Consider the following 13,606-nt stretch of genomic DNA (forward strand, 5'->3'; position numbering starts at 1 on the left):
TGTTCTATTTAAGTCTCAGCCTGTTGGTAGTGAAGAATGCCTGGGGCACATGCCTGGATCCATGGCATACATCAGAGCACATGTCCTGACCCAGGGCATACATCAGGGCACACGTCTGGACCCACACTACTTGCTGCAGCCCTTATAGACATTTCCCTGACCTGAGCCTGTGCTGAGGATGAACCAGCCTTTTGGTTCTCATGATTACAAGACACACCTCAGCAACAACCATCAGAGCACTTTGAAAAACTGGCTTGTTACACACCGTTCCTGGAAGACACTTGGCACACCTATGCAGGGAGATGTGGGAAGAAGGAGAGAGGGAGGCGAAGAAAGAGAGAGAGAGCCCAGTGACTCTGCCTTTATTGGAGTCTATGAGCTCGGCGGCTAGGGTTTCACAGGTTCACTTTTTCTTGGAGAATTTTAAAACCCAGTAGTAAAATTAGGGCATGGAAAGGGAAAAGCAGGGTCACTCATGAGGCCAGTTATCTAGGCTACTGAGGGCTTTCTATAAAGGGGACTTCATTGGTGGGGGCAACCTGCGTGCTTATCTAATAGTTTGTCATACAGCTGGCAATGTTTACTTGACATGGTTGTCTTTCAAATGGATGCCTTGAAATCAAAAGCTTAATTTCAATCATGTACATTACAATCAAAAAGCTTAATATCACCCATTTACACTATAAACATGCAACCAAAGTGTCCTACAACAGATGATTGGCTAAAGCTGTGGTATATATATACAATGGAATACTACTCAGGCATAAGAAGAAATGAAATACTGCCATTTGTGACAACATGGATGGACCTCGAGATAATCATGCTAAGCAGACAGAAAAAGTTAAAAGTCACATGATATCACTTATATGTGAGATGTAAACCTAAAAGCAACAAACAAATAGGACAAACAGAGATCATGGATATGGCTAATAGACTAGTGGTTACCAGAGGGGAGAGGGAGATGGGGTAAAAGGGGTTAAATATGTGGTGACAGAAAGAAATCTAACTATGAGAGGTGAACGCACAATACAATATATATATGCCTTACAGTTGAATTGTAGAGCTGAAACTTATTGGATTTCATTAATCAATGTCACCATAATAAAAATAAATTTTAAAAAAAAAACAGATTTACAGCAATGACTACAGTCTGAGAATAAAGAAAACCCATGGTGAGATAACACTTTACATCCATTAGGATGGCTACTATCAAAAAAACAGACAAGAGGAAGCATTGTGAGAATTTCGAGAAATTGGAACCCTTTGTGCACTATTGATGGAAATGTAAAATGGTACAGTCACTATGGAAAATAGTATGGTAGTTCCTCAAATAATGAAAAAGAGTTACCATATAATCCAGTAGTTCCACTTCTGGGAATATACTCCAAATCATTCAAAACATTTTTAAGGAGATATTTATACACCCATGTTTATAGAAGCATTATTCATAATAGGTAAATGTGGAAACAACCTAAGTGTCCATCATTGGTGAATGGGTAAGCAAAATGTGGTATATTCATAAAATGTAGTATTAATCAGCCTCAAAAATGAAGGAAATTCTTCAATATACTATACCACAGATGAACCTTAAAGACATTATGCTAAGTCAAATAATAATACTGTATTATTCCATTTAGAATAATAGAAATTACGAAGACAAAAAGTGGAATGGTAGTTGCCAGGGCCTGGAGCTTGGGGGGATGGGGCATTGTTTAATGAGTGTAGAATTTCGGTTTTACATGATGAAAAACTTCTGGGGATGGATGGTGATAATGGTTGTACAATATTATGAATGTGTTTAATACCATTGAACTGTGCATTTAAAAATGATCAAAATGGTAAGTTTTTGTTACATGTACTTTACCACAATTTTTTAAAAATTGTAATAAATAAATAAATAAATAAATAAATAAATAAATAAATAAATAAATAAAAAAAATAAAATGAGTTAGGTGAGGCCTCCTCTTATTGTTTGGAAGAATTTGAGGGCAATAGATATTAAATCTTTGAACGTTTAGTAGAATTTACAGGTGAAGCCATATGGTCCTGGACTTTTACTTTTTGGTAGGTTTCTGATGATTGTTTCAATTTCCATACTGCCGATGGGCCTATTTAGATTTTCCAGATCTTCTTGATTCAGTCTAAAAAGGTTGTATCTTTCTAAGTACTTGTCTCTTTCTTCTAAGTATTAAATTTGGTGTTTTATACTTCTTTATAGTATTCTTGTATGATCCTTTGTATTTCTGTGATGTCTATCGTAATTTCTCCTCTTTCATTCCTTATTTTGTTGGTGACTTTTCTCTTTTTCCTTTAGTGGGTCTAGCCAGGGGTTTGTCAATTTTATTAACAACCTGCTTTTGTTGTTGTTTATTTTGTTGTTTAGATTCCACACGTATGTGAAATCATGTGATATTTGTCTTTCTCTACCCGACCCATTTCATTCAGCGCAATACTCTCTAGGTCCATCAAGGCAACATCTTTTTCCATCCCCTTCCTTTTAGTGTGTGTGTCTTTTTTTACATATATAAATTTACTTATTTATTTTAATTAGTTTCAAGTATACAGTACATTGGTTAAACATTTATATAGTTTGCATGTCTTATAATGTGAAGTGAGTCTCTTGTAGGCAGCATATGTAGGGGTCTTGTTTTCTTATCCATTCAGCACTCCATCTCTTGGTTGGAACATTTAATTCTTTTCCATTTGAAGTACTTGTTGATAGGAATGTAGTTGTTACTATTCTGTATTCCTGTTTTTGATACATGTTTTTTTCATAAAGGAGTCCCTTCATCATTTCCTGTAATACTAGCTTGGTGTGGATAAATTCCTTTAGCTTAACAAGCCAATTAAAAAATGGGCAGAAGACCTGAATAGGCATTTCTCCAGAAAGGACATACAGATGGCCAATAGACATATGAAAAAGATGCTCAACATCACTAAAAATCAGAGAAATGCAAATTAAAACCACAATGACATATCACTTCACATTTGTCAATATGGCTACTATCAATAAACTGAAAAACAAGTGTTGATGAAGATGCGTAGAAAAGTAAACCCTTGTGCACTGCTGGTGGGATTGCAAATTGGTACTGCAGCTATAGAAAATAGTTTGGATTTCCTGAAAGAGTTAAAAATAGAACTACCATATGATCCAACAATTGCACTTTTGAGCAATTATTAGAAGAAAACCAAAACACTAATTTGAAAAGATATATGCACTCCTGTGTTCACTGCAGTGTTATTTACGGTAGCCAAGATATGGAAGCAACCTATGTGCCCATCAATAGACAATTGGAGAAAAAGGTTGTGGTGTATATATACAATGGAACATTACCCAGCCATAAAAAATGAAATCTTACCATTTGCAATGGCATGGATGGATGCTACATGAAATAAGTCAGACAGAGAAGGACAAGTACCATATAATTTTACTAATATGTAGAATCTAAAGAAGAAACTAAATGAACAAAACAGAAACAGATTTATAGATATAGGGAACAAACTGGTGATTGCCAGGTGGGAGGTAATATGGGGAACTGGTTGAAAAAGGTGAAAGGATTAAGAAGTAAAAATTGGTAGTTACAAAATAGTTACAGGGATGTGAGTACAATATGGGGAATGTAGACAATAATATTACAATTACATATGGTGCCAGATGAATGCTGAACTGCTCAGGGGATCACTCCGTGAATTTTATAGGTGTCTGGCCATTGCACTGTACACCTGAAACTAATATAGAATTCTGTTTAATGTCAACTCTAATCGAAGAATAAAAATGAAAGTAAACAAAAACAAAAATTAAAAATGTAAAAAAAATAAAAATGGGGAGGAACCACTCTCTAAGTTGTAATTTCTTATATAGAGATAGATGGATTTGAATACATCTAAGGAAGGAAAGGTGATCTTTAGTCAAATGTAAATAAGAATGCCTTACACATGAGAGTTGAAGATGGTGCAAGTTTTAGAAATAGATCTAATCATATAGGCCAAAGGGAACAATACAGGATAACAGATGTAAAAACAAGTTAGAAATATATATGAAGGTTGACTTATTAGCACTAAGTATACAGAATAACATTCTTGATATTTGTTCTCATATTTGAAGACAGCATTCATGGTTACTCTGTGACTTCAGTTTATTTCAAACAGCTGTATTTAAAAACTTTCATTGGGGATCATTTCCCTGTAACCAGGCAAGGTTGAAAGAACATGAGTGTATATAGGAAAACTGGTGACACTGATTCGCATGACTGAACAGAAATGTAAAATGGAGTCATTCTTTGATCACGAAAGGTGAATAGAATCCTGAGATTTGAAGATACATAATGGATGATACTGATAATGATCATTCACCATCCCTCTTGTGGTTATGACAAAATTTAGAAAGGGGGATATATTTTCTTTACACAATTAAAGGAGTCATATTCTATAGGCAGCACTGAAGGTTTTCAAGCTGCCTATAACTTTGAAACACAAAGATAATTCAACAAAAGATAGAAAAATGCCAATCAATTCTTCACCCATGTATATAAATCCCTTACACATCGGCACCAATCCTCCATATTCCAATGAATAGATGTACGGCATGAAGAATATTTTTCACAATAATACAATATGTGATTTAAATTTTTGTTTCATCATATTGAAGGTCATTTGTGATTTTAAAGTCATATTAGATCAACCTATTTTTTAAATTTACATTTCAGTGAAGAATCCTTCTAATAATATGCATTTAATAATCATTTTGTGAGTGACTAAAGTAGGGTTTGTGGACACTGAGCTGAAAGAGAACAGGATTCTAATGAGGAGAATAAAACTTAGTGACCGGGTATTAAAACACACTAGTATGTTACAGTCTGCGTTATCAGGAAGAGTAGTTAAGATAGTGATTTACAAAGCAATGTCAGACATAAAAGTGAAAAACAGTGCTCTCAGATTTTCCACTCTTACAATGCAATATAGAGATGATGTATTCTTGAATTGAACACTTGAAACATATATAATTTTATTAACCAGTGTCACCCAAATAAATTTAATAAAAATTATATAAGTGTCATGGGTTATTAACTGTAGTTATGTTTTCCTTAGGAGTAGTACAATTCATGATGATTCTTTAGTAAAAAAAAAAAATGGTATAAAAAAAGATATTTGTCATTTGAGAAAAATTATTCTTAAAAAATCCATGTTGTATCAATAGGTAAATGGGATTTTTCAAACATTTCTGATGCATGGTGGAAATAAATTTGGGAAAGTAGGAAAACAACAAAGAAAAAACTTGGATATCAGCGAGCGAAAAAGCTTAAAAAAGTGAATTACTAAAGTTGAATATTGAAATTAGGCTCAAAGAAATTCCAAGGTATTAACATAAAGAATAAGTTCTACTTCCATAGTTTGAAAACAATCACAATAGCTGGCTCTGAGCCTTTGACTTCCGCAACCATGGGCACTTCTTTAGTCCTAGGACAATTGGACCTTTTGTGGTTTCCTTCACAAAGAAACTTTTCAGAGCCCCCTTTATGTCTTTATTCCTCAGACTGTAGATGAAAGGGTTCAGCATGGGTGTGACCACAGTGTATAGCACTGAGGCTATTGCACTTGACTGTGAGCTGTGGGTAGCAGCAGAGCTGAGGTACACTCCTAGAACTGTAAAATAAAATAAGGAGACAACTGATAGGTGAGATGCACAGGTAGAAAATGCTTTATACTTCCCCTGAGCTGATGACATTCCACGTATGCAGGAAACTATCTTAGAATAAGAGTAAAGAATCCCAGCAAAAGGACCTCCACCTAGCAGCAGAGCTGAAAAATACATTACCATATTACTAAGAAAGGTGTTAGAGCAGGCGAGTTGTATCACCTGATTGAGTTCACAGAAAAACTGTGAGATTTCCAAGTCTATACAGAAGGACAGTCGCAATGCCGTTAAGCTTTGTAACAAGGAAATTAAGGCACTCATGATCCAGGACAACAGAACCAGCAGTTCACAGAGCTGGGGGTTCATTATGACTGTGTAGTGCAGTGGATGACAGATGGCCACAAACCGGTCATAGGCCATCATGGTCAATATTAAGTTATCCAGTCCTACAAAAAGAATATAAAAATACATCTGGGTTATGCAGCCTTCATAGGTTATGACTTTGCTCTGTGACTGGATGTTTACCAGCATCTTTGGGATGGTGGTGGAGATGAAACAAATGTCCACCATGGAGAGGTTGGAGAGAAAGAAGTACATGGGCGTGTAGAGGTGGGGATCTGAGCTGATGGCCAGGATGATGAGCAGGTTTCCAAACATGGTGATCAGGTACATAGAGAGGAAAATCCCAAAGATGAAGGACTGCAGTTCTGGTTCCTCTGAAAGTCCCAGAAGAAGAAATTCTGTAATCCATGTAACATTTTCCAGTTCCATGCAGTGGAGGTGACTTCCAGGAAAGAGGGAAATAACATGACTAATTCACACTAACTTGCATTACTCACATAATTTGAATGCTACAGTTTATATTTGCAGTCAAAAATTAATTTTATTATATTGTGTATGAATCTGGTTCCCTTTAGGGATCTCCATGCCACCTGTGATATGAAATTTTTGTTTCAATCACCTTTTTCCCTAAGGTATCATGTGTGCTACAGTTTTAATGAGAAATTCTTCATGTATTTCAGGAATATAAATTGAGTGCTGATCATGTTTTAGGCATTGTCTAAGCTGTGAGTATACAGTGTTTAAAAACAAATGTCTCTACAAGTCAATGATGGAGAAAAAATATAGAAGCAAATAATAAAAATGGATAACATGTCAGATGGTGACAGGTGGAATGAAGAAAAGGAAAGCAGGTCTAAAGGAAAAACTGACTAGGGCATTTTATTTTTCATGGATATTTAGGCAAGACTTGCAAACAAGGCCTTTTTGACATTGAAATAGCTACCTCAAGTAAGAGAGGGAGGGTGATGCAAGTTTATTTGGGGAAGTACATGTCTGGCCGAAGGAATAGCCAATGCAAAGTCCCTGAGGAAGGAGCTTATTTCAATGTTTAGCCCAAAAAAGGAAGCCAGTGTTAGAGGTAAATGAGCATGAGGATGAGGATGAGAAAAGTTGTCAGACAAGTTGAGGAGTGAACTGGCCTCTCTGCTACTGCTGAAACCTCAGGCACAGGGACTTCCTCGTCCACACTACGTCTTGCATTTTATTGCTCTTGTTGCAAAGGAGTCCCATGCATGGAAAGAGAGCCCTCCTTAGTACCTTCTCTTGATTGAGTTCTGGCCCCTGTACTGCAAGAGTTGCCTGGAATATATGATCCCTAGTTCCTCTGTTCTGAGAACCGCTCACATCCACAAGTAACACACACCCACCCACACACACACACACACACACACACACACACACACACACACACACACACACACAAACACACAACCATAGCTGTGTTATTTCCATTGCAGCTCTAGCCATACTGAATCAGGTAGGAGTGGTTATAACCTAAGCTGGCCAGATCAGTGAAGGTTCCCTATCTACAATAAACGTTGTTCCTAGAAATTCCAATTCTTAAGCCTGCCATGGACACATAAACTTGGGTTTCATGTTGGGATGGCCATTTTCTGCTGTGTATTTAAACAAATATTTTTTTAAAAATTGACATGAGAAAAAAAAATGGTGTATATGATCGAGGCTCTGTTCATCTCTCTGGTGACCAAATCAAAGTGGTGATAGAAACAAAGAACAGTAGCAAGAAAAAGTCGTCTGGGATGAAAAAGCCATACAACTACAGATAAATCCAAGAAATCACCCTGCAATGGCAGAAGGCAGGACTGGGCGAGGATGCAGGGCTGTGTGATGTGAGTGGCTGAGACGGAGGCTGCGGCAGCAGCAGACGCCTCTTAAAGGGGCCGTGTCTGCGACTGGATTTTTGCAGCAACGAACCTACTCACTCTAAGCACCAGTGCCAATTCAGCTGCACACAGGGGGCACCAGGGACTTACAGGGAGTCATTGTCAGAGTGAGGGTCGAGGCAAGACTCGCTCTGTACACAAGTGCCAACGGTATTCATTGTCCCCTGTTGAGCTCTCCCCCTTACCATTGCATTGGACATAGCATCGCCATAGCCGGGAAGTCATCAAACTGGATAACAGAGGTCACTCTGCCCAGAAAAGTCCCTGAAACTCCGCCTGCCCAAACTCACAGTCCTACCCAAGCCACATCCATATATATCTTCAGCGAGTCAGGTGCTCCTTGCTGAGACTAACACTGGAGAGGCAGTTGACCTCAGTTTCTGATTGTGGCCTGTTAAGGAAACTATAAGCACAGGATCTGTGGACTGCTCACTGAATTTTAACAGGTAGCCCCAGAGGGGTAGAGGCTTGGGCTAAATTTGGCCTGCAGCTGAACCCCTCTCAGGTCTGTGCCACACTAATAAGACCGGGAGACTTGGGAGCTTTGCTTAGTACATAAAAACAGACACAGAAAGGCAGTGAAAATGGGAAGACAAAGAAGCAGAAATCATATGAAAGAACAGAACAGAGATCCAAATATAATAGTCAAGTAATCTAACAGATGTAGAGCTCAAAACATTGGTTATAAAGATGCTCAATGAACTTTTGGGAAGTGTAGATAAATTCAGTGAGAACTTCAACAAAGAGATAAAAAAAAAACATAAAAATGGAAATGGAAATTATAAAAGGGAACCAGTCTGAAATGAAGAACATATTATCTGAGAGAGGTAATTAAACACAGGAATAAACAAAGTGAATAAAGAAAGGGATCAAATGCCCTATCTAGAGGATGAGAAAGCAAGGACACTCAATCAGAATGGCAAGAAAAAAGATGTCAAGACTATAAAAATAATTTAAAGAGGATCTGGGACACTATTAAGGCTCCAAATATCCGTCTGATCAGCGTAACTGAAGAAAACCAAGATGTTGAACAGCTGTTTGAAAAAATAACAATGAAAAACTTCCCTAACCTGGTCAAGGAAATGGACATAAAACTCCAAGGAGCTCAGAGAATCCAAAAACCAGGGATCCAAAGAGGCCCACACCAAGACACATCATAATTAAAATGCCAAAGGCTAAATACAAAGAAAGAATATTAAAAGCGGCAAGAGCAAAACAGTTACCTATAAGGGAACACCCATAAGACTGGCAGCTGATTTCTCAAAAGAAACAATGCAGGACAGAAGGGCTTGGCAAAAAATATTCTACAGGTTGAAGACCCAGGATCTACAACCAAGAACAATTTATCCAGCAAAGCTATCATTTAGCATTAAAGGACAGATAAAGAGCTTCCCAGACAAAAATAAGCCAAAGGAATTTATCAGCACTAAACCAGTGTTATGGAAAATGTTAGAAGAACTTCTTTAAGAAGAAAAAACATGTATCAAAAATAGGAATAAAGAATGGTAAGAACTACGTTCCTATAAATAAGTACCTTAAATGAAAAAGAATGAAGTGCTCCAGAAAAAAGATAGAGTGGCTGAAAGAATAAGAAAACCACCTCTACATATGCTGCCTACAAAAGATTCAGTTCAGATTAAAAGACACACACACAAAGGAAGGGGATGGAAAGAAGTATTGCTTTGATGAACCTAGAAGGTATTTAAGTCAGAGAAAGAGAAACACTATAGGATTTCACTTATATGCAGAATCTAAGGAATAAAAAGAACAAGTCAAAAATGGACTCACAAATATAGTGGACAATTTGGTGTCAGACAGAGGGGAGGGGAGTTTGGGGAACTGGGAGAATGGGGTGAAGGGTGAAAGAAGTACAAATTAGTAGCCGATGGATAGTCATGGGCATGGGGAGCACAGCATTGGAAATGCAGTTAGCATTAATATGTTGGCTAGGTGGAGGGTCTGGAGAGGAAATGTACAATTGGGGGGATCGTTTTATGAACTATATAGATGTCTATATGTCCTGAATACTTAAAACTAAATTTAAAAAATAAAAAACAAGTTTAAAAAAATCTTTTCAGCTTTTCGCTCCTCACTTCCAAGATGACCAAAAAAGAACAATGGTCATGCCAAAAAGAGCCAGGGCCACATGCAGCCTATTCACTGCACCAGCTGTGCCTGATGCGTGCCCAAGGACAAGTCCATTAAGAAGTTCGTCATCTGAAACATTGTAGAGGCCGCAGCTGTGAGGGACATTTCCAAAGCAAGTGTCTTCGACACATATGTGCTTCCGGAGTTGTATGTGAAACTGGTTACTGTGTGAGCTGTACTATTCACATCAAAGTAGTCAGGAATTGCTCTATGAAGCCCAGAAGGATCAAACACCACCACCCCAATTTAGACCTGCAGGTGCTGCCCCACGAACTTCACCAAAGCCCATGTAAGGGACTAACAATGAAGAACTATTCTCTGGAAAAAAAAATAAAATTGAAATTAAACTTTAAAAAAATCTGTTCATATCTTGACTATTGTAAATAATGCTGCAATGAACACAGGAACACATATATCTTTTCAAATTAGTGTTTGGGTTTTCTTTGGATAAATACCCAGAAGTGGGATTGTCAGATAGCCATCAATAAATGAATGGATATAAATGATGTGTATATATATATATATATAAATAAGGGAATATTACTCAGGAATAAAAAAGAATGAAATCTAGCTATTTGCAACAACACAACATGAACCTAGAAGGAACTACGCTAAGCAAAGTAAGTAGGGTAGAGAGTGACAAATACCATATGATTTCACTTACATGTAGAATTTTTAAAAACAAAACAAAACAAATGAACAAACAAAACAAGAGAAATCAAACTCATAGATACACAAAGCAAACAGATGGTTGCCAGAGGCGAGGAGGCGGGGATAGGTAAACAAGATGAAGGGGAATATGAGGTACAAATTTTCAGTTATAAAATAAGTAAGCCATAGATATGTAGTGTACGGCACAGGGAATAAAGTCAATAATATCTTAATAACTTTGCACAGTGACAGATTATTATTAGACTTGTCATGGTAATCATTTGTAAGGTATAAAAATGTGAAATCATTATGTTTTACACCTGAAACTAATATAATATATGGCAACTGTACTTTTATAAAAGTTAAAATAATAGTTGTAATTGCATAAAAATCTCAGAGAAAGGGAGAGAGTGTGTGTGTGTGTGTGAGAGAGAGAGAGAGAGAAATGAAATGGATGAGGAGAGAAAAAAGTCTACCAAGCTCAGGTGGTCATTGAGAGACCGTGAGGAAGAAAAATATTCCTTGGTTCTGGCAGCACTTGAACCCTTATTACATTCCCTTGACACTCAGAAAAAATAAGAGAACATAAATAAACTTGTCCTAAAGACAAAAGAGGTGATATCTTTATGGTGTCTAAAACTTTATAGATTGTACGTATACCCATAATAATCAGAAAGAGGATAAACCAACACTTCACAAAAGTAAAAATATGAAAAAAGAACAAAAGTTGGACATTTTCTGTATCAAGCAGTAGAAGTCCTATTTTTCCTGTGCCGATTCCATAATTACTTGACCAATTCATTTTCGTGAATGAAAATTGGATTTCAAGGTCCAATTGAGGATGAACGGGTTAGCCCCTTTCTCCTTTTCTTATGTGGCATCTTTTCTATGTCATTTTTGGGCTTTGGGTTTTGATCACTTTTTTGACATGACAAGCCCGCGCATTCTAATCCTGGTTCTGGACCTCATCAACATGCAAAGACCTCCCTAGATCATTCTTTGTAAATCTTGCTTAAACTGTGACAATTCAATTCTCTTATAACGAATAGCTTTCTTCAGATGATTCTGCCTAGGACATTGTGTCATCCACTCATTGATTTCATTGTTCTCTGTCCTCACCGTTATACTGCATGATCCAAAAGAGCAAGGGCTTTACCTGCTTTGTTCACTTTTGGACTTTTCACAAAGGTGTGCAAATATTTGTTTCTTATATAGAACAAATCTAAGAATATGAAAGTGATAACATGGAAAGGATGAAGGGTAATGAAACCGGGTTAACAAAAGTAGTTTCAAAACATCTGTAGTAAGCAAAATTGAAGGGAGAATCAAACACTAATTGAAACGAGACATAAAATGGTGATAATTTAATGATATCTACATGGATTAATGATGAAATTGTAAATCCTTAGACATAAAAGAATATAATATATAATGCTCATAGAATGTTCTGGCACATAGCAGATGCTTAGTTATTATTCATTTAAGGAATCTGGAATTAGGTATAAATGTATATGAACATACACCATATGGCAAGTTTGTATTTCACTTTAATACTTAGTATTACACTTTAAACTTATTAAATAATACCCAGCATGAGAGAAGATACTGTAACATAGGTCTCACAAACAGCTTGTTGCTGATAATATCTTCCTCCATTGATCGGGACCTTTTCAATGAATACAAAACATGCTCAAATACATCGTAGAAATTTGATACACATGCTCTCACTACACTGCACCAGTCCTTCACACCTCACAGTCTATTTCCTACTCCCCCACCAGCAAAGCTCCTCAGATGTTCCCAATTTACTGCAATCATTTTATGCATCTCACTCATTCTATGGTGTCACCCAACTGCACATCCATGCCCATCACTTAACTGTCAACTATGGTCATTATAGTATAGATTCAGACACGTTTATTAATGTATTAAATAAATCAATTATAACTGAGTTACTTAACCAGGAATACAAACAAAGAGATCCCTTGTCTCTGGAATGAGCTGATTGGGCTCTCACCTGACTCAGGTAAGAGGTCTCAGGTCCCATCCTCTCTGACCCTGTCCTGTTGTACCAACCGTGCTCTCAGACTCACCTGGATGAGGTCTCTGAGAGGAAGGTCTCTGTGTGGAAGTCTGAATTCTTCCCTGGGTGGTTGATGATGGAGACTGAAGCTCTGTCCCCAGACAAGACAGCAGGAGGGAGTGAAGCACCAGTTCTGAGCCAGCTTAAGAGTCAAAAACAACAACCATATCCTGCCCACCAATGCTGTACAAGCTGAGGGACTGCACAGAGGAGGTATTACCACTCTGTGTGTGTGTGTGTTAGTGTGTTCATCAGGCAAGTCTCCCTCCTGTTATTCCAACATCTAAGCACATAATTTCCCTCTGGGACTCTGGGATAAACATAAAGAAATTTTTCCTAATGATTCTTTGATCCCAAGAGACCAGGTTAGAAGTCAAAAAGAATCCAATTTTATGACTCCATTCCTTGATCTCCCTGCTTCCCAGAGGTCTAAACTCTTATCACCTTATCTTAAAGACTTCACATTTTCTCCAAAGTCTGAGACTAAGGAATCTGTCAGGAACAAGTCCCTTTGACCCTTAAAGCTTTGATTTGTGGTGGGACACAGCCCCGACGTCTCCAGAGAATTGCTATTCCCTCTACAACAAGGGGAGAGCTGGGTTCCTTTGATATGCGATCTTGGGCACCACACTCTTTGGCTTCCTGACACATTTATCAAAATTAAGGATTTCATACTTGTATCACAAGGTAAGAGTTGTCATTTAGTGCCTCATCATAAAATATTTGTTAATTACGAGAGATACATTTTGAGACCTTTATGCCGTATAACCTGAGCTTAGCATATTATAAACATTGATGTAATTTTTCAGAAAGTCCATTCTGTGAGATAGTACCATTACGAAC

General features: G+C 37.3%; 1 protein-coding gene and 1 pseudogene across 1 annotated transcript; one reads left to right on the forward strand and one right to left on the reverse strand.

The window, feature by feature from the left end:
* Positions 1-5,401: 5,401 nt before the first annotated feature.
* Positions 5,402-6,406, reverse strand: LOC107196163 (olfactory receptor 7A10-like). Its single transcript, XM_015594740.1, has one exon. The coding sequence runs from the start codon at positions 6,404-6,406 to the stop codon at positions 5,402-5,404; it is 1,005 nt and encodes a 334-aa protein (XP_015450226.1).
* A 3,360-nt stretch (positions 6,407-9,766) lies between these two features.
* LOC102889840 lies at positions 9,767-10,322 on the forward strand (annotated as a pseudogene).
* The last annotated feature ends 3,284 nt before the right edge of the window (positions 10,323-13,606 follow it).

Source organism: Pteropus alecto, unplaced genomic scaffold (assembly GCF_000325575.1).
Source record: "Pteropus alecto unplaced genomic scaffold, ASM32557v1 scaffold388, whole genome shotgun sequence".
NCBI lineage: Eukaryota > Metazoa > Chordata > Mammalia > Chiroptera > Pteropodidae > Pteropus > Pteropus alecto.

What these genes read in the sequence shown, in the direction of transcription:
- LOC107196163 (XM_015594740.1), bottom strand. Translation starts at nt 6,406, where the DNA reads ATGGAACTGGAAAATGTTACATGGATTACAGAATTTCTTCTTCTGGGA.